This window comes from Erythrolamprus reginae, chromosome 2 (genome assembly GCF_031021105.1).
Source record: "Erythrolamprus reginae isolate rEryReg1 chromosome 2, rEryReg1.hap1, whole genome shotgun sequence".
Lineage (NCBI taxonomy): Eukaryota > Metazoa > Chordata > Lepidosauria > Squamata > Dipsadidae > Erythrolamprus > Erythrolamprus reginae.
The window spans coordinates 228,844,088-228,862,997 of record NC_091951.1 but is presented as its reverse complement, the minus strand read 5'-3'; the positions used below and the strand labels follow the sequence as shown (position 1 = coordinate 228,862,997).

General features: G+C 44.8%; 1 protein-coding gene across 4 annotated transcripts in view; it reads right to left on the bottom strand.

The window, feature by feature from the left end:
• Nucleotides 1-10,836: 10,836 nt before the first annotated feature.
• TEX15 (testis expressed 15, meiosis and synapsis associated) overlaps nucleotides 10,837-18,910 on the bottom strand; it is a 76,675-nt gene continuing 68,601 nt past the window's right edge. For 3 of the 4 annotated variants that reach the window (XM_070742204.1, XM_070742203.1, XM_070742205.1), the window contains exons 8-9: nucleotides 18,624-18,685; nucleotides 10,837-11,471 (exon numbers count right to left, since the gene is read on the bottom strand). In XM_070742204.1, the coding sequence (XP_070598305.1) occupies nucleotides 11,453-11,471; nucleotides 18,624-18,685 (81 nt within the window). In that variant the 3' untranslated portion in view covers nucleotides 10,837-11,452. The remainder of the gene's footprint in view (nucleotides 11,472-18,623; nucleotides 18,686-18,910) is intronic. The other variant, XM_070742206.1, reaches the window with a different exon arrangement.

Below are 18,910 nucleotides of genomic sequence, written 5' to 3'. Positions count from 1 at the left end.
ATTATTGGTTGTTTTGTTTAGCCCAGAGGTCTTCAAACTGGCTGGAGAATTCTGGGAGTTGAAGTCCACAAGTCTTCAAGTTGCCAAGTTTGAAGACCTCTGGAACTTTAGCACTTCATGGGCTTCACTAGCAATTTGGTAGCAAAATATCCAGTGATGTAACAACTGCAGCTTTAAATAATATTTATTGAATTTATATGATTGCTCAATTTGCAAAAAACTGATTCTGGGCAACATATAATTAATAAATATATAAGAATGATTATTAACATATAAAAGCCATTATTTAAAGGGGAAAAACATAATAAAGCACAAGCAAATATGAACTGCAGTATGGGAGCCATGTAATATTTCATTATCTCATAGTTTTCCCCAGGACTGATGGCAGAGTCATATCTTGAAGTTGTTCCTGAACATTAATAGGGATGGAGCTATGTAAATGAAACCAAGTCTTCCCACCACACATTCTTCCCTCTGCAAGGACAAGAGTTTCAAAATCACAAATTAGAATAGATTCTAGACAAAGATTAAAAAGCAACAGGAAATGCCAGTCTAATAAAAATCTAAATACAAGCTGAATAAACAAGATCTTGCAGACAACCCTCACAAGACCTTGGAATACTCATATCAAATGACCTAAGTGCCAAAGCCCACTGCAACATCGCCAAAAGGCTTCAAGAGTTGTTAACCTAATCTTATGTAGTTTCTGCTTTGGTAATCTCACACTACTAACCAGAGCATACAAAACTTTCGCCAGACCAATTCTTGAATACAGCTCATCTGTCTGGAACCCACACTGCATTTCAGACATAAACACTCTAGAAAATGTCCAGAGATACTTTACTAGAAGAGCCCTCCACTCACTCCACTCGCAGCAGAAGAACCGTTGAACTTACCTGAACGGTCTTCTCGATGCACTGCAAGAAGAGTCCAATGTGGGTAATTCTCTAGTCTGATTGGTAGGGACTGAGTTTAATTTAAATATTAAGAAGGTACCACCCCCTGGCCCCTCAGTCAAAAAAGAAAACGAAGGAGCAGTAAACCATAAACCCATTTTATTGAATAACAAGAAAGCCAAGATAACGTTAAACTCATCAACCATATAAAGATCCAGTGATCCTGGTCCAAAGTCGGGTGGGTTTGGACTCTCCTTGCAGTGCATCGAGAAGACCGTTCAGGTAAGTTCAATGGTTCTTCTCCAATGCACTCGCAAGGAGAGTCCAATGTGGGATATACCCAAGTTCCAATTAGAGGGAGGGAGAAGGCTGGACCAGGGACGCTGGAGTTGAGCACACCCTTTGTTACACTTGCCTCCTAAAGGCTGCTTCCAAGGAAGCGAATGAGTCAATACGGTAATGTTTAATGAATGTTGATGGAGCCGCTCACGTGGCCGCTCTGCAGATGCTCGAGCGACGCTTGTGTAGCCCACACCGCTGATGTGGCGGCGCTACGCGTAGAATGTCCTGTTATTCCTTGCGGAATCTGGTGACCCTCTGCTTTGTATGCTTCTGAAATGAAGTCGTGGATCCATCGACTGATGGTTTGTGATGAAACCTTGACACCCATGGCTTGTGATGAAAAAGACACAAATAACACTTCGGATGTTCTGAAGGATTGTGTTCTACGTACATAGATTTTCAAAGCTCGTCTCACATCGAGCTTGTGCCACCTCAGCTCCGAGGGGTGAGTACCGTGAGTGCAAAAGTCTGGCAAAATCACCTCCTGGGCTCTGTGGAACCAGGAATTTACTTTTGGCACAAAAGCCGGATCAAGTCTTAATACGACTCTGTCTGGGTGGAATTGACACAGGTCCGGGCGTACAGACAAGGGCAAAATTTCAGACACACGCCTGGCTGAGGTGATCGCCACCAAGAACATGTTTTTTATCAATAGGAAACATAAGGAAATAGTTCAAGTCAGTTCGAATGGAGGGCCTGTTAAAGCTCCTAAAACTAAAGACAAGTCCCAAGATGGATATCTGTGGACTGTCGGTGGTCAGATATTGGATGCCCCTCGCAAGGAATCTTTAATCCATGGGTGCCGCGTCAGGGGGCGGTAGTGATCTTGAACTAATATTGTAGACAATGCTGCTACATGTCTTCGCAAAGTATTCAAAGCAAGGCCTTTGTCCAGTCCTTTTTGGAGAAAGGTTAGCACAATTTCCGGTGATGCCAACTGAGGATCTACTTCCAGTGGTCTGCAAAAATCACAGAACACTGACCATGTGGCCTGATAAATTCTTCTAGTAGATGGTCTGCTTGTGGCTTGAACGGTAGCAATGACCGTGTCTGGTAGATGTTGGCGCTTTAGGCGATCCCCCTCAAGTGCCACACGGTCAGTTGCCACCACTGTGAGTCCGGATGAAGGATGTCCCCTTGTTTGAGGGAAACCAGGTGAACTGGAAACCTCCAGTATGGGGAGATGGAGAGCTCCTTCAGTTCCGCGAACCAAGCCTGGCGAGGCCAATATGGGACTATCAATAATATTTCGGCCTGTTCCTGTAAGATTTTTCGTATCACTCTTTGGATGATACATGTGTTGCTGGGAATGTGTAAATTAGTCCTGGTGGCCATGGCTGGTATAAGGCATCTGTCCCCTCCGCTCCCGGAGAAGGGAAGCGGGAGAAGAATCGGGAAAGTTGCGTGTTCTCACCAGTGGCAAAAATGTCTATCACTGGGGTACCAAACTGATTGCATACTTCCTGAAATAATCTGGGTGCTAGGCGCCATTCCACCAGGTCCAATGTCTTGCGGCTTAGCCTGTCTGCCCAGACATTTTCCTGTCCGGAGATGAGTTCCACCATGAGTGAGGCTAGATTAGACTCTGCCCAACAGAACAATGACTCTGATTCCCGCATCAATCTCCCGGATCTCGTTCCCCCCTGGTGATTGATGTGGGCTCATGTGGCCACATTGTCTGTCCGTATTAAAACATGCTGTCCCCTTATCAGATGAGCAAAACTGTGAAGGGCTAATGAAACTGCTTTCAGTTCCAAGAAGTTGATGTTCACTTCCCGCAAATCCTGAGGTCCCCAGATGCCCTGTGCCATGTGGGGTGAAAGATGGGCTCTCCGTCTAGTCAAGCTGGCATCGGTTGTTATCGTCAGAGGAACTGGGTTCCGGAATGATGACCCTTGTTGGATCATTGGAGATGCCCACCATTGTAAGGATTTCCTGAGGTTTGAGCTGAGAGACACCTTTCTTTGAGTGTGGCTGGATTTTAATCTTTGAAAAGGTAGAAGCAGCCATTGGAGTGGCCGGAGGTGGTGCCAAGCCCAAGGTATGATGTACATACAGGATACCAGGGTGCCTAACACCTTTGAGAGAAAGGCTAGAGAAGGTTTCTTTTGACTTCCCAGCGCCTCTAGCAAGTTTAGAATATTTGTCTGTCTGTCCTGGGATAGAAAGACCATACATGCCTCGGTGTTGATGACCGTCCTGAGGTGCGATATGCATGTTGTCAGGGTCAAATGACTCTTCTCCCAATTGATTATGAATCCGTGAGACTGAAGAGTCCTTATGGTTGAGCATACATCTCGACTTGCCTGTGTTGTGGATTTTGATAACACTATTATGTCATCGAGATATGCCATCAGACGCAACGACCTGTGCCTGAGGCTTGCCATGAGAATGTCCATTAATTTTGTAAAGGTTCTTGGTGCTGAAGATAGACCAAACGGCATTGCTTTGAATTGGAAATGTGTTCCGTCTAGGCAGAATCGTAGAAACTGTCTGTGCCCAGGAAGGATAGGCACATGAAGGTAAGCTACCTTCAGGTCTATTGATGTAAGCAAGTCCTTGTGTCGTATGGCTAAAGAATAGTGCAGCACATAGAGATTCAATTGACGCAGATTTAGAATCAGGTGGCATCCCCCCAGAGGCCTTGGGAACTATAAATACTACGGAATAAAACCCCTTTCCTCTTTGAAGCAAGGGAAACTCCTCGATCGCTTCTATTTGTATCAGGTGAGCCACCTCCTGATATAACAGTGTTTTCTTTTGTGGGTCGGTCACTGTGGGACAAGGTAGAAAACGGTTCAGGGGAAGATGAACAAATTCGATGCGCAAGCCCTGGGACACTGTAGCAATTGCCCAGGCGTCTGAGTACGTGGTTTTCCAGACACTTGCAAAATTCTGCCCCCAAGTGGGCAGATACGAGCGAAGTCATTTGTTACGATTGAACCCTCTGAGGTTCGATCCTCTGAAGGGGTGACGTCCTTGTTGAAAAGATCTGTTGCGATCTCCAAGTACGTTCTGTCTGAATGGAAAGTTCTCTGATTGAAGGAGCCCTGAAAAAATGGCCTCGAACCTTGGGTGACTGCCGAGGAGGGCTCGGACCGAAAGGGCTGTTGCCTATTATAAGGGTTGAAACGTCTTTCGGTTCTTCTGTTTGTTCTTGGCATTACTTTCTTTATCTTCTACAAGTACTCCTTCTAGGGATTCCCCAAATAGTTTTTCCCCAAGAAAGGGAGGAGTCGCCAAGTTCCACTTGGATTTGACATCGGCCTGCCAACTACGCAGCCATATTAATCTGTGGGAAGAGACCGAAGAAGCCATTGCTCTGGATGCAAACCTCGCTGCACTCACAGTGGCATCTGCAGAAAATGCAGCGGCCACCAAGAGTTTGTTAAGATCCTGGCGAAGCCTGCTATCCTCTGGATTCAGTCTGGATTGCATCTCCTGAATCCATAACATAGTGGCTCGATTAAAAAATGAGGCCGCTGAGGCCGCTTGTAGAGCCCATGCTCCATTTGATGCGTTTTACGCACAACGTTCTCTGCCCTTTTATCTTCAGCTTTAAGTCCGTCTGAAACAGTTGAAGGCACCAGGGCACTAGACACCAGGCTTGCTACTGGTTTGTCTATGGTCGGGGAAACCAGCAATTTCTCCATATCCTCCTCAAAGGTATAAAATTTACGTTCTACTAATGATGGGCCTCGGGCGGCTGTTGGGTTCTCCCATGGCCGTTTTATATTTTCTAAAAAGAGTTCAGAAGAAGGAATATGTTCTGTTTCCTACTTTGGTACTGCAAACAAGACACCGGCTGGCACTGTGGCTGTCGAAGTTGCAGCTTGTTTCCCCTCACCTGCTTGCTCAATGGTCAACTTAGCTTTATTCAGTAGTACACGGAATAGTGATGGCTGGAATAGGCCTATAACAGCAGGAGGTTCTGGAGGGTGCTCATCCCCTGACAAATTGTTATCACTGTCCTCTCTGGAAGGAACCTCCTCATCCATTGATCCTGATATGGATTGAGGTGTTGGGCCAACCCAAGGATCCCTGAACGTTACTGGTGAGGTATAATGTTTAACCCCCGTTGCTATGCCCTGTGAGTAAGCACTGGCTATGAGATCTTGCAATGCTGGGGGCATATTCTGTCATGTGTCTTGTGTATCACGAAACCCTGCAGCAGAAGGCGTGATTGTTGCAGCTGGCAACTGTCCATACTGTGATGGTTGGGCCATCTGAGTAGTTGGTGGATAGGAGGGCCAAACTGGTGTCTGTTTAAGTGGCTCAGGTTGTTGTATAGTCCTCTCGGGACCAGTCCCTCTCCGTTGCCAAGCCTACTACCCCTAAGTTGATTAAGGGGGAGGCCGGTGGGATAATGGTTTCTGCATTTGTGACAACCGTGGGCAGTAACTGTCTTTGGGTTGCTTCCAATTGCTTTTCTAGTGCTTTTATTCTCTTCTCAGCTTCTCTGAGGGAGGAAGTCTGAGAGGATTTGGCTTTTCCCTTCTCTGATTGGATCTTCTCTTTTGGGGTACTGGGTTTAGGTGTAGCAGACCCATCTACCCCAAGGACTGTTGGCTCTGCCATAATTATCCACCTTTTAACTCACGTTTGAAGATCAACCGTAAATTTATCGCCTCACACTGTCTCTTTGCTCGAGCAGGCAAAATGACAGGCAAGGGCTTACTGGACATGTGTGTTGGTAAGGCCCAACCAGCAACTCATTGCTTAAATAAAACTTAGTTGCCCAAAATGGCGACCATAACTGTCGCCATGGTGACACTGGTATCTCCACCCAGTTTCAAAATGGAGGCCGTTGTGCCTTGTCCCGGTTTCCATAGCAACCGTGACTGGCTGAGGCACTGCTCAGGCTTCCCGCCTGATCTGAGGCCCCACTAAATACGAAGTTTCTTCCTTTTTGTTTTTGGAATTAATGCTGCGATCTTCCTCCTCGTGAATGGCCAGCAATCTCCACATGTAGCTGTTGAATGTGGCTCGAGTCCTCGCCAGCCAACAGATCCTTGGAGGGTGGACCCCTCCGAAGTCACCACTCTTTTAAACAACCAGGGAGACCGCGGAGGTCAGCAACCCGGTGGCTCACTCCCTTTTCAGATAAATTCTTTATATAATAGAAGTAACGTTATGGCTGAATGAGGGTCTATAGGGGGAGGAGCTGCAGCCGAGAGGGTGAGACCCTCGGAGTGTCCCCCCTATGCTACTTTAAAGTAAGTTAATATGAAGACTCTTCTTACCTGTTAATAAGGAGAAAGAACAAAAAAGTTATTTAATACATTAAAATTTCATTTAATACAATAGAATGCTTAAGAGGAGTTTTTTTGACTGAGGGGCCAGGGGGCGGTACCTTCTTAATATTTCAATTAAACTCAGTCCCTACCAATCAGACTAGAGAATTACCCACATTGGACTCTCCTTGTGAGTGCATTGGAGAATACCCTACACGATTTACAATCCTAGATTTAGAAAGCTTAGAACTGTCGCCTTAAACACGACCTAAGCATAGCCCATAAAATCATCTGCTACTTCCTTCATGTCAATGACTATTTCAGCTTCATCCACAACACATGAGCACTCAACAGATACAAATTTAAAGTAAACCACACCAAACTCGACTGCAGGAAATACTTTAGTAACCAAGTAGTTGATGCGTGGAACTCACTGACTCTGTAGTATCATCACCTAACTCCCAAAACTTCACCCTTAGACTATCCACTGTTGACCTTTCCTGTTTCCTAAGATCAGCAAGGGACGTGCATAAGTGCACCAGTATGCCTACCATTCCCTATCCTAATGTTTCTCTTAATAGCAGCAACATTGTTTTATTTTATTCAATTTTTATGCCGCCCTTCTCCTTAGACTCAGGGTGGCTTACATGTTAACAATAGCACTTTTTAACAGAGCCAGCATATTGCCCCCACAATCTGAGTCCTCATTTTACCCACCTCAGAGGAATGGAAGGCTGAGTCAACCTTGAGCCGGTGATGAGATTTGAACCGCTGACCTGCAGATCTATAGTCAGCTTTAGTGGCCTGCAGTACTACACTCTACCCGCTGTGCCACCTCGGCTCTATATCTTTATATACCACCAATACCAAAATAATCCAATGAACATAGCTCCCAGTCTGAGTTTAACCTGATTTTTCTTCGATCAAGTAAGAGAAAAAAAATCCTTTCTCCAAAAATCACCATTTTCAGTCAACAAAAATGCCAAGTACATTTTTGTGGGATTTCTGAAGGCCTTACGTTTGCACACACTTTCAAGGAACAAAGACAAGGTTTCTTATCTGCCTCATATTTTATTCCTAGCTCATAAATAAACCTGGTAAGATTTCTAATAGAGCTAAAGACTCATTTATACCGCCAGGCATGGGGGAGTTGAGATAGCCCTTCCCCCTAGGCCACTACAAGTTATGCATGGTATGTTTGTGTATGTTTGGTTTTATAATAGGGGTTTTAGTTGTTGTTTTTTGTTATTGGATTGTACATGTTGTTTTTATTGTTGTTAGCCGCCGCGAGTCTACAGAGAGAGGCGGCATACAAATCCAATAAATTATTATTATTATTATTATTATTATTATTATTAAATTATTTGGGGTTGGGGAGTGTTCTGGAGGGGGAAGATGGTAGAAAAGGCCCATCTCCTCGGCATATACTCCCTAGGAAATTGGACCTGCATTATGTACTCTCCCTGATCTGATGGAATGGGCAGATATCTTTGGAGACTGTTAATCCCTCGGATAACCCATCCCAATCCCATAATGGCTTTAAAGGTTAAAACCAGCACCTTGAGTTGGATCGGGAAGGAACCTGGTAACCAATGCAGCTCATTTTCCACAGCCTCGAGGCTCTGTTCAGTGCTACATACAGTATTTAAACCCACTAAAATGCAATGGGATTGTATTTTGTCCTTTTTTTCATTATTTCATTGTTCTATTATTTTATTTCTGTTTACACTTTCTTCATTTCGTAAAGACTTGCCTCCCCTCTCTGCTCAAGAAAGTAGAACTCTGGAAACAATTGGCATTTCAAAAGGAAATGTTTATTGAAGAAAAGGAATAGGAAGACAAAGCAAGCAGGATCTGAAGATTCCTGCGCAATTCTGTTAGATTAAAACAGTTAGAGACCCCTACCCCCCATTCCAGTGTCAAATAAGCCAATCTGCAGATGCAAATAATTTTTTTTTTTTGAGAAGTGCAGCTTGAGGCGGTAAGAAGCTATTCTCAAGCGTCTCACTGGAGGGTCCAGAGACAAAACAGATGGCTCTTCATGGAGGTAGGCTGCTAAGGTGGAATGGTGACTCTCATGTTTGTTTGTTTATTTATTGGATTTGTATGCTGCCCCTCTCCGTGGAATCCGGTGCATTTCTGCTACTGCAGCTAGGTAGCATAATCGTGCACAGAGACGCAGGTGCACCTGTGTTTCGGTGCAGGTTTTTGCGCACCTGCATCTGTGTGCAATTCTGCTACCTGCACAGCTGCAGTAGCAGAAAGGCGCTGGATTCTGCTAGCACTCAGAGCCATGGAAGCGAGCACACATCACCATTCCACCTTAGCAGCCCACCTTTGGCTCTTCCCCACTCTTGTTCCCAGGAAGGTAAATCAAAGCACAGGTTAGATAGGCATGAGGAAGAAAATTATAAACTGAGGAATGTCTCCAGGCGCCCTCCCCCAGAATGGCAGCATCCCAGTAAGGATCTATGGGACCCAACACATTTCTTTCTTTTTACTGTTGTTATGCTACCCAGAATAGCTCCATGGTGAGATATGTGGCAGATGAATTTAACAAAAAAGCTTGAAAACAATTCTCCATCCCTTTGTTATAACTGAAACTGCTTTTTATCTTTAGTGACAAAAAGATACTGACAACCATTAACTGTCAGTCAAAAAATATCACCTCCAGAACTATTTAGTATTTATTGAAATGGCATTGTTTCACAAACCAATAGTGGAAGGATATGGGAAAACATTATGTGACAGAGGCCAATTTTCTTCATACCAAGTTTGCTGCTGCTGGTAACTATATGGATAAGCTGCTATGGGACTGAAGTACCCATGCATTGGATAGGCCTGTGCAATACTAAAACTTTGTGATTCTCTAGCATCAAAATGACTAATAGTCTCTGTGTGAAACCTACTGGAGTATGCAGTATTCACTGTACATGCAGTTGCAGACACTGCAGAATTTAGTGGATATATTTCATAGGAATTTAATTCTTGGTAAGTCTGAGTTACAAACTGGGAATTACTAGTTTGATAGAAGTACCATAAATAGTAAGGATAGACAGTCCTATAAATGTGGATAGATGTTCCCTCAAAATATTCATTTTGGCTAATAGCAGACCACTCATCAGAATTTTGGATATTGTCACTGAAAGAAGTTTCAGATTGGAAAGTTTGCTCTTCCATGAATGTATTTAATTCTGTCACCACTGAGGATTCTGAGTTATATGGGAATGGGTATTTGGGAATGTCAGATTTTTCACTATTTGCACTATTATTACCTGGGGATAAACTTGTGTCCATGCTGCATTCAGACTCTACATCTGAATTATTTGGAAAACCACCACATTTTAAGTTTTGCTGTGCATTTTTTGTGGCCAGTAGAAAATCACCTTCACCTAACTTTTCCATTGAGCTAATAGCTTCTTCAGATATCTGAGCTTTCACTGGAGATAAAGACATATATTTATTTACATCACTATGGGATGAAAAGTAATCATCGTGTTCCTTTGCATACTGACTGGTCTTTCTTCCCTCTTTGACATTTTTTAGAACCTGCAAATTTTGCTGAATTGAAAATGCACCTGCATTATTCAATCTGAGTTCTGAGGTATTTGGTGGAGCATGAATACATCCACAGGGATAAGCATCTTTTAACTGTGAAAATGTGACTGGTGTTCTCTCTCTCAAATTCCTATTGTTTTTATACTGGGTTCCCAGTGGAGTTTTTAACTGTAGTCCTTCACCTTCTGAGGATTTATACTTTCCATTTTTTCTGCAAAACAAACATAAGATTAATTTCCTAGGATTTCTGAAGTAATTTTTACAACATAAGAAAAGTGGAATGTTAAAATAGCCCTCATTGTAAAATCAGCTTCTCAATTCTCCAAATGACTCAGAGCTTCTATGAAGAAAATAATTCAATGCAACACATTAAAACAGTAGAGTTTTTTGGAATTCATCAAAACTGCTGATGTATTTATGAACCCAGAATGAGGTATTAAAGTAGTGAAGATCGGTCCTATATAAGTTGCTTTTTAAATTTTGACTATAAATATCAAAGTCTAAGACTCATATAGCACAGACTTATTCCTTGCTGTAAGTATGTATACATACAGTACATGAAATCCCATTCCGAGAGATCTTTCAATTATTACATTTCATGTTTTCATCACTCATTTTGTGAAGATAACAGATTCATATCTTATCAAAGTAGAAAAAATGATGATTTAAAAAAATAAGTAAAAACAATCTCAAGTATTGTCTAAAAGTTAAGGATTTCTTCAACTTCAACTTTAAAAATACTTTGGCTAGCTGTAATCTTCAAAGATCATTGCTTTTTCATGTAGGTGTACACAAACTAAATAATATGGGAGCAAAAAGATTTTATTTTAAGGTACAAATTTTTATTCTACGTAGTTCAGATTGGAGAACAAAAAATAGCTGTGGTATATGGACAAGGCATCTTGAACAAAGAATTTAAAGAAATTTCAGTGTTAAAGTTCAATTTTAATGAGTTACAAAATCCAAATGGTACAAGACTCAAAGCTTATTTTCTTTCTTGATCTTAAACTGATTATATATTCACTTTGTTTGTTTTATGGCTTGCTGACTAAATTGCAATTGGTTGAGATTGTATAAATAAAGCAAAATAAGCCATGTCATGTTTATGTGTTGTATAAATTCAATTTTAAATACTAGTGCACTATTTAACTATATCATAAATCAAAATAAAAACAAAAACAGTTCAACAGATGGGATAATTAACAGATTTCAGAATATTTTTTTGTGCCTTTAAGCCAGTGTTGACTCTTGGTGACTGCCTGGAGTAGTTGCAGTTTGCTTGGTAAGATTTCGTAAGTACTTGCCCTTGCTTGCTTCCCAGTGCTTAGATAGGAAGTTGGCACAGGATTACTCAGTTGGCTTCATAGCTAAGGCAGGACTAGAAATTGCAGTCTCCTGGTTTATACCCTGATGCCTCAACCACTACACTAAAGTGGCTCTCCTAAATAATAAATAAATACAAATTAATAATAAATAATAAATTTAGCACGCCCCAAATACAACTTAGACATAGTTTACTACCTAATATTTAGCACTCTCCTTTTTTATATTGCTAATTGTTCCCAAATTTATTTGGAACTTTTACAATTTGTACAATATATATTTTTAAAAATTTATGCATCATGTATAAAGGAATAAAGATGGGATAAAAATGCAATAAACAAACACTAAATCAAATACAGAAACAAATCCTGCTGTAAGGATTGCCTCTGAAAAATCTTTTCATGAGGAAATATTGGACTGAGCACTCCTCAAGGGAAATTAAAATTGTTATCAGCAGGATAGCCAAATGCTTTTCCAGAAATGGGAAGGAGTTAGAAGAACCCTATTTCCCCATGTCAGAACTCTAGAGTCTATATAAAATTCAACCTCTAAAAGCAAAGATACAAAGAATATTTTGCAGTCATCTCTCTTTTATACTCTTTATAGCTTATATTCTATAACTTTTTCCAAGGCAATCGCTAAGATAGCTGGTCAGTTACAAGCCTTTTTCAGGGGAAACGTACATGGCAAAAAAAGCAATTTCGTACTGCTGTCCTCTTACTCCTTGAAAATGAGAAGTAAAATAGATTGCTAAATATTCCAAGGCAAAGAATTCTATAGGGCTTCCATAAGGAAGCACAATGTACCATACCCTCGTTTATAAAATATACTGACTGAATCCGCACATTTTGTTAAAAACAAATTACATTTTGAATTTGTTACTCTTCTGTACATTTCCCTTGAGCTGGTTTGTGGAAAACAATAGCAATCAATATATAATACTGGTACATCATGATCAACACAGTAGATCTCATTCTGCATCCTGAAATTTCCATATTTTCTACAATATGGAGCTCCATGTAGAAAACTCAAGCTTAAATAAACTTTGGTAAGATCAGATTATTTGTACAGAACCTTATTCTGTTTCTCTTTGTGAAGGTAATAGTCAAGACTGGAAAATACAGCACTACTGGCTTACCCATATTGTTTTACAATAAAACCAAGCAGTAACCCTAGCTCTTAAGGGAATAAACTCTGCGTACGGTGTAACATAATGTCTTGACCCAAATGTACTTTCAAAAAAGGCAACTGGACTTTCCTGATTTTTCTTAAAGACAATTCACTTCTCATACAAGAAGTTTCTTCAGTTCTAACTAACTGGTGTGGAATGGAAAATATCGATATACTGTTGTTTACACTCTATAGAGCGTTAAGTCTTCAAGAAAAATCAAGAAAGTCCGATTGCCTTTTTGAAAGCATTTTTGGGACAACCATGACTAGGAAGTCTGAGAACCTCCATAGATATTAATGCCTTGACAGACAGCAACCAAGAATTGCCCACACATTTCAATTGATTTATAAGCATTTTTTCTAATACTTCACTGCTTCCAGGTAATGATTTAATTTGGACATTACTTTCTGGAAGCTACTGAGAAGGGGAAATGAAGGATAAAGATTGTTGATACCATTTATGGCTATATTCAAGAGGCTTCATCTAGATTTAATATAGAAGACAAAATAAAACCATGAGGATTTCAAAAAGCCAAACTATGAGCATCAATTCAGACTGAGGGGAGTGTTTCTTATAGGTAAAATAAAAATTGTAATGGACATTGATCAAGGATAATCAGCACTATGATGTCAGGAAGTTAAAGCAAATTATAGATTGATTTTCTCTAGTATAATTCATTATCAAGAGTATTGAAAATCATTTTAGCTCTGGAACTAGTTTTGAAAAATAGACTGAAAAGGGATCATCAATACAGTAAAGTTTGCTATAGCCACATGCTTAACATGTCACCCAAAATAAATAACATTTAAGGTTATAGTTTAGTTTAGTTTAGTTTATTTAGATTTGTATGCCGCCCCTCTCTGAAGACTTGGGGCGGCTAACAACAATAAAAAACAATGTAACAAATCTAATATTAAATAAAAAGTAATCTAAAAAACCCCAATTTAAGAGACCAATCATACCAACGAACATACCATGTATAAATTCTATAAGCCTAGGGGGAAGGGAGAAAAAATTTTCAATTCCCCCATGCCTGACAACAAAGGTGGGTTTTAAGGAGCTTGCGAAAGGCAAGGAGGGTGGGGGCAACTCTGATATTTGGGGGGAGCTGGTTCCAGAGGGTCAGGGCCGCCACAGAGAAGGCTCTTCTCCTGGGTCCCGCCAAATGACATTGTTTAGTCGACAGGACCCGTAGAAGGCCAACTCTGTGGGACCTAACCGATCGCTGGGATTCGTGCGGCAGGAGGCGGTCCCGGAGATATTCTGGTCCGGTGCCATGAAGGGCTTTATAGGTCATAACCAACACTTTGAATTGTGACCGGAAACTGATCGGCAACCAATGCAGACTGCGGAGTGTTGGAGTAACATGGGCATGCCTTGGGAAGCCCATGATTGCTCTCGCAGCTGCATTCTGCACGATCTGAAGTTTCCAAACACTTTTCAAAGGTAGCCCCATGTAGAGAGCATTACAGTAGTCGAGCCTCGAGGTGATGAGGGCATGAGTGACTGTGAGCAGTGAGTCCCGGTCCAGATAGGGCCGCAACTGGTGCACCAGGCGAACCTGGGCAAACGCCCCCCTCGCCACAGCTAAAAGATGTTTCTCTAATGCAGGAGTCCCCAAACTTTTTACACAGGGGGCCAGTTCACTGTCCCTCAGACTGTTGGAGGGCCGGACTATAAAAACTATGAACAAATTCCTCTGCACACTGCACATACCTTGTTTTAAAGTAAAAAACAAAATGGGAACGTACTATTTAGAGGGGTGAGAAGGTCTGAAATTCATATACTGTATGTTTATGTTTTGTTTTTAATTTTCTTTTGTTGACATCTGATTGGCTATACAGTGATCCCCCGCTCGTTGCGAGGGTTCCGTTCCAGGATCCCCTGCAACGAGCGGGTTTTCGCGAAGTAGCGCTGCGGAAGTAAAAACACCATCTGCGCATGTGCAGATGGTGTTTTAAACTTCCGCAGCGCTAGCGAGGAGCCGAAGATTGGGGGGCGGCGCGGCTCTTTTAAAACATCGCCGCCGACATGGGGGGCTCGCTAGCACCCCCCCGAACCCCCAACCCGGGTTTGGGGGGGTGCTAGCAAGCCCCCCATGTCGGCGGCGATGTTTTAAAAGAGCCGCGCCGCCCCCAATCTTCGGCTCCTCAGCGGCGAGCGAGCGAGCGAAGCCAAGCCGGCAGCAATGTCGCCGCCGCTGCAGCCAACACGCGCTACGATCTTCCGGGCCAGCCAGGCTCAGTCACGGAAGGCAGCCGCTTGGCCCGGGATGCTGGGCCGAGAGGAGCCGGGCTTGATCCGCTGAGCCTGGCTGGCCCGGAAGATCATAGCGCGCGTTGGCTGCAGCGCCGGCGACATTGCTGCCGGCTTGGCTTCGCTCGCTCGCTCGCCGCGCCGCCCCCCAATCTTCGGCTCCTCAGCGGCGAGCGAGCGAAGCCAAGCCGGCAGCAATGTTGCCGCCGCTGCAGCCAACGCGCGCTACGATCTTCCGGGCCAGCCAGGCTCAGCGGATCAAGCCCGGCTCCTCTCGGCCCAGCATCCCGGGCCAAGCGGCTGCCTTCCGTGACTGAGCCTGGCTGGCCCGGAAGATCGTAGCGTGCGTTGGCTGCAGCGGCGGCAACATTGCTGCCGGCTTGGCTTCGCTCGCTCGCCGCGCCGCCCCCCAATCTTCGGCTCCTCAGCGGCGAGCGAGCGAAGCCAAGCCGGCAGCAATGTCGCCGCCGCTGCAGCCAACGCGCGCTACGATCTTCCGGGCCAGCCAGGCTCAGCGGATCAAGCCCGGCTCCTCTCGGCCCAGCATCCCGGGCCAAGCGGCTGCCTTCCGTGACTGAGCCTGGCTGGCCCGGAAGATCGTAGCGCGCGTTGGCTGCAGCGGCGGCGACATTGCTGCCGGCTTGGCTTTGCTCGCTCGCCGCGCCGCCCCCCAATCTTCGGCTCCTCAGCGGCGAGCGAGCGAAGCCAAGCCGGCAGCAATGTCGCCGCCGCTGCAGCCAACGCGCGCTACGATCTTCCGGGCCAGCCAGGCTCAGCGGATCAAGCCCGGCTCCTCTCGGCCCAGCATCCCGGGCCAAGCGGCTGCCTTCCGTGACTGAGCCTGGCTGGCCCGGAAGATCGTAGCGCGCGTTGGCTGCAGCGGCGGCGACATTGCTGCCGGCTTGGCTTTGCTTGCTCGCCGCGCCGCCCCCCAATCTTCGGCTCCTCAGCGGCGAGCGAGCGAAGCCAAGCCGGCAGCAATGTCGCCGCCGCTGCAGCCAACGCGCGCTACGATCTTCCGGGCCAGCCAGGCTCAGCGGATCAAGCCCGGCTCCTCTCGGCCCAGCATCCCGGGCCAAGCGGCTGCCTTCCGTGACTGAGCCTGGCTGGCCCGGAAGATCGTAGCGCGCGTTGGCTGCAGCGGCGGCGACATTGCTGCCGGCTTGGCTTCGCTCGCCGCTGCAGCCAACGCGCGCTACGATCTTCTGGGCCAGCCAGGCTCAGTCACGGAAGGCAGCTGCTTGGCCCGGGATGCTGGGCCGAAAGGAGCCGGGCTTGAAGATCGCAGCGCACGTTGGCTGCGGTGGCGAGGGCTTGCGATGGAGGGTGGAGGAAGCGGCCATGGGAGGGCGAGCTGCCTCAGGGAGGAGGATCGGGCGGGACCAGGTGGGGGCTGGAATTTCTCCGCCAGGGCGAAGGGCGGGCGAGCGGCGAAGGGCGGGCGAGCGGGTGCTGGGGAGGGCTTCTCGCCCGCCCGCCAGCAAGAGGGGGAGCGAACGGTGTGGGCAGGCGAAGGGCGGGCGAGCAGCAGCGAGGAGTTTGCGTGGGCGGTGGGGAAACTCCTCGCTGATGCCAGCAAGAGGGGGAAGACCCAGGGAAGCCGCCCAGCAGCTGATCTCCCGGTTGCCATCTACGCATGCGTGCCCATAGAAAAAAAAAGGGCACGCATGCGTAGATGGTATTTTGACTTCCGGGTTGAAAAATCGCAAATTACCCTGTTCGCAATGGTCGGGGACGCAATAACCGGGGGATCACTGTACAAGGTTTTCTTGGCTTATGAAAAATGTATAAAGAAAGAAGGAAGCACTTTGGCATAATGGTTAATAAGTTAGAAATATAATTGGTGTTGTACTTTTTGAAGGAACATTAAGGAGGAAATTTAATTAAAAGAAAGTGAATGTAACTGGATGACAAAATTAGAAAAAAAACCTTTTGCAACGTTTTTGATGATTGATATTAGTTACTAACAAAATACTGCATTTTAATTCATGGAAATTAGATGGTACACTGTGTTGTTTGAATGTATGTTGAGAGAAAAAATTAAAAAAATTACACCCCCCTCCCCAAAACAGTCCTTCCTTCCTCTGTCCCTCCATTCATTTCATTCTTCCTTCCTTCCTTTTCTTCCTTGTTCCCTCCATTTCACTTCCTTCCTTCCCTCCTTCATTCCTCTCCACTTCTCCTTCCCTCCCTCTCTTTCCATTTTCTTTCTTTCTCTCTCTTTTCCCTGTGCTCTTGTCACTCACCAGTGGGCCGGATAAATGGCCTCAGTTGGCCGCATGTGGCCCACGTGCCGTAGTTTGGGGACCACTGCTCTAATGTGAGCTGTGGATCGAGGGGGATGCCCAGGTTGCGGACCCTCTCTGAGGGGGTCAGTAATTCCCCCCCCAGGGTTATGGACGGACAGATGGCATTGTCCTTGGGAGGCAGAACCCACAGCCACTCCGTCTTATCCGGGTTGAGCTTGAGTCTGTTGACACCCATCCAGACCCCAACAGCCTCCAGGCACCGGCACATCACTTCCACTGCTTCGTTGACTGGACATGGGGTGGAGATGTATAACTGGGTATCATCCTCATACTGATGATACCTCACCCCATGTCCCTGGATGATCTCACCCAGCGGTTTCATGTAGATATTAAATAGTAGGGGGGAGACGACGGACCCCTGAGGCATCCCACAAGGGAGTAACCTCGAGGTCGACCTCTGGCCCCCCACTAACACCGACTGCGACCGACCGGAGAGGTAGGAGGAGAACCACTGGAGAACAGTGCCTCCCACTCCCAACCCCTCCAGTCGGCGCAGAAGGATACCATGGTCGATGGTATCGAAAGCCGCTGAGAGGTCAAGAAGCAGCAGGACAGAGGACAAGCCCCTGTCCCGGGCCCACCAGAGATCATCCATCAACGCGACCAAAGCAGTTTCCGTGCTGTTGTCGGGCCTGAATCCAGACTGCTGGGGACCTAGATAATCGGTTTCTTCCAAGGACAGTTGGAGCGCCACCACCTTCTTGACAACCTTCCCCATAAAGGGAAGGTTGGAGACTGGACGGTAGTTATTAAGCACGGCTGGGTCCAGGGAAGGCTTCTTGAGGAGGGGGCGCACAAGCGCCTCTTTATAGGGTGATGGAAAAGACCTCCTCCCCAAGGAAGCGTTGACAATCTCCTGGACCCAGCTCCGTGTCACCTCCCTGCTGGCCGAAACCAGCCAGGAGGGACACGGATCCAGTAAACAGGTGGCGGAACTCACAGCTCCAATGGCCTTGTCCACTTCATCAGGTGTCACCAGATCAAACTCTTCCCAGACAGGTGGACAAGTACGTGCCCCAGTCACCTCGACTGACTCGTTGTCAGTCGACTCTGTTTTCCAATTGGAGTCGAGGTTATAGAATGATAAAATCTGAATAAAATCCTAAATGTGAGCTTTAAAAAAAAGAACTACTTGCTATATGTTTTAAACATCTTAACAAAGAAGGTCAGTAATCTTTATTTCCTCCTCCAACCATCTGGCATATATTTATGAATCATTCATTTATGTTAGAAGTTTTATACTATATACAAGTGGAATAAAAATAACTTATTGGGAACTAATACCAATATTCCTAATACAATGCAATTTTCACTAATTAAACTGCATTCCTCTATCAAACTGGCATTTTTTATTCTCATGCAAATATGGAAGAGGGAAGGAAACAAAAAGGCTGCAGCTGGAAGAAAAATCTGTTGATGTATTGTAGGACTTCAGGCACATTTTTTTGAACAGAAGTTTAAAAGTGAAATAATAAAAGATGTGAACAAATGCATGTTTTTGTATTAAATCAATATTTATATTTATTATGTATACCTCACGTTTCTGTTGGCTTCTTTTTCATCTATCTTGGAAGTTGTTATCAATGAAGCAGCTACCTGAGAGATTAAAAATAGCAATATAAACAGAATTAAATATGTTGTGTTTTTGTTTTACCAATGGTCTGCATATGCTTATTTGTGTTACAAACTAGGTTTGTAGCATTTGTTTTCCCTAGAGTTGCAATAAAGCATCTTCGCAGCAATTAACATGTTTTTTAACATAAAAGCTGTAATAATTGGAAATATGTGATTAAGGAAATTTTAAATTGTATCATGAGCAAA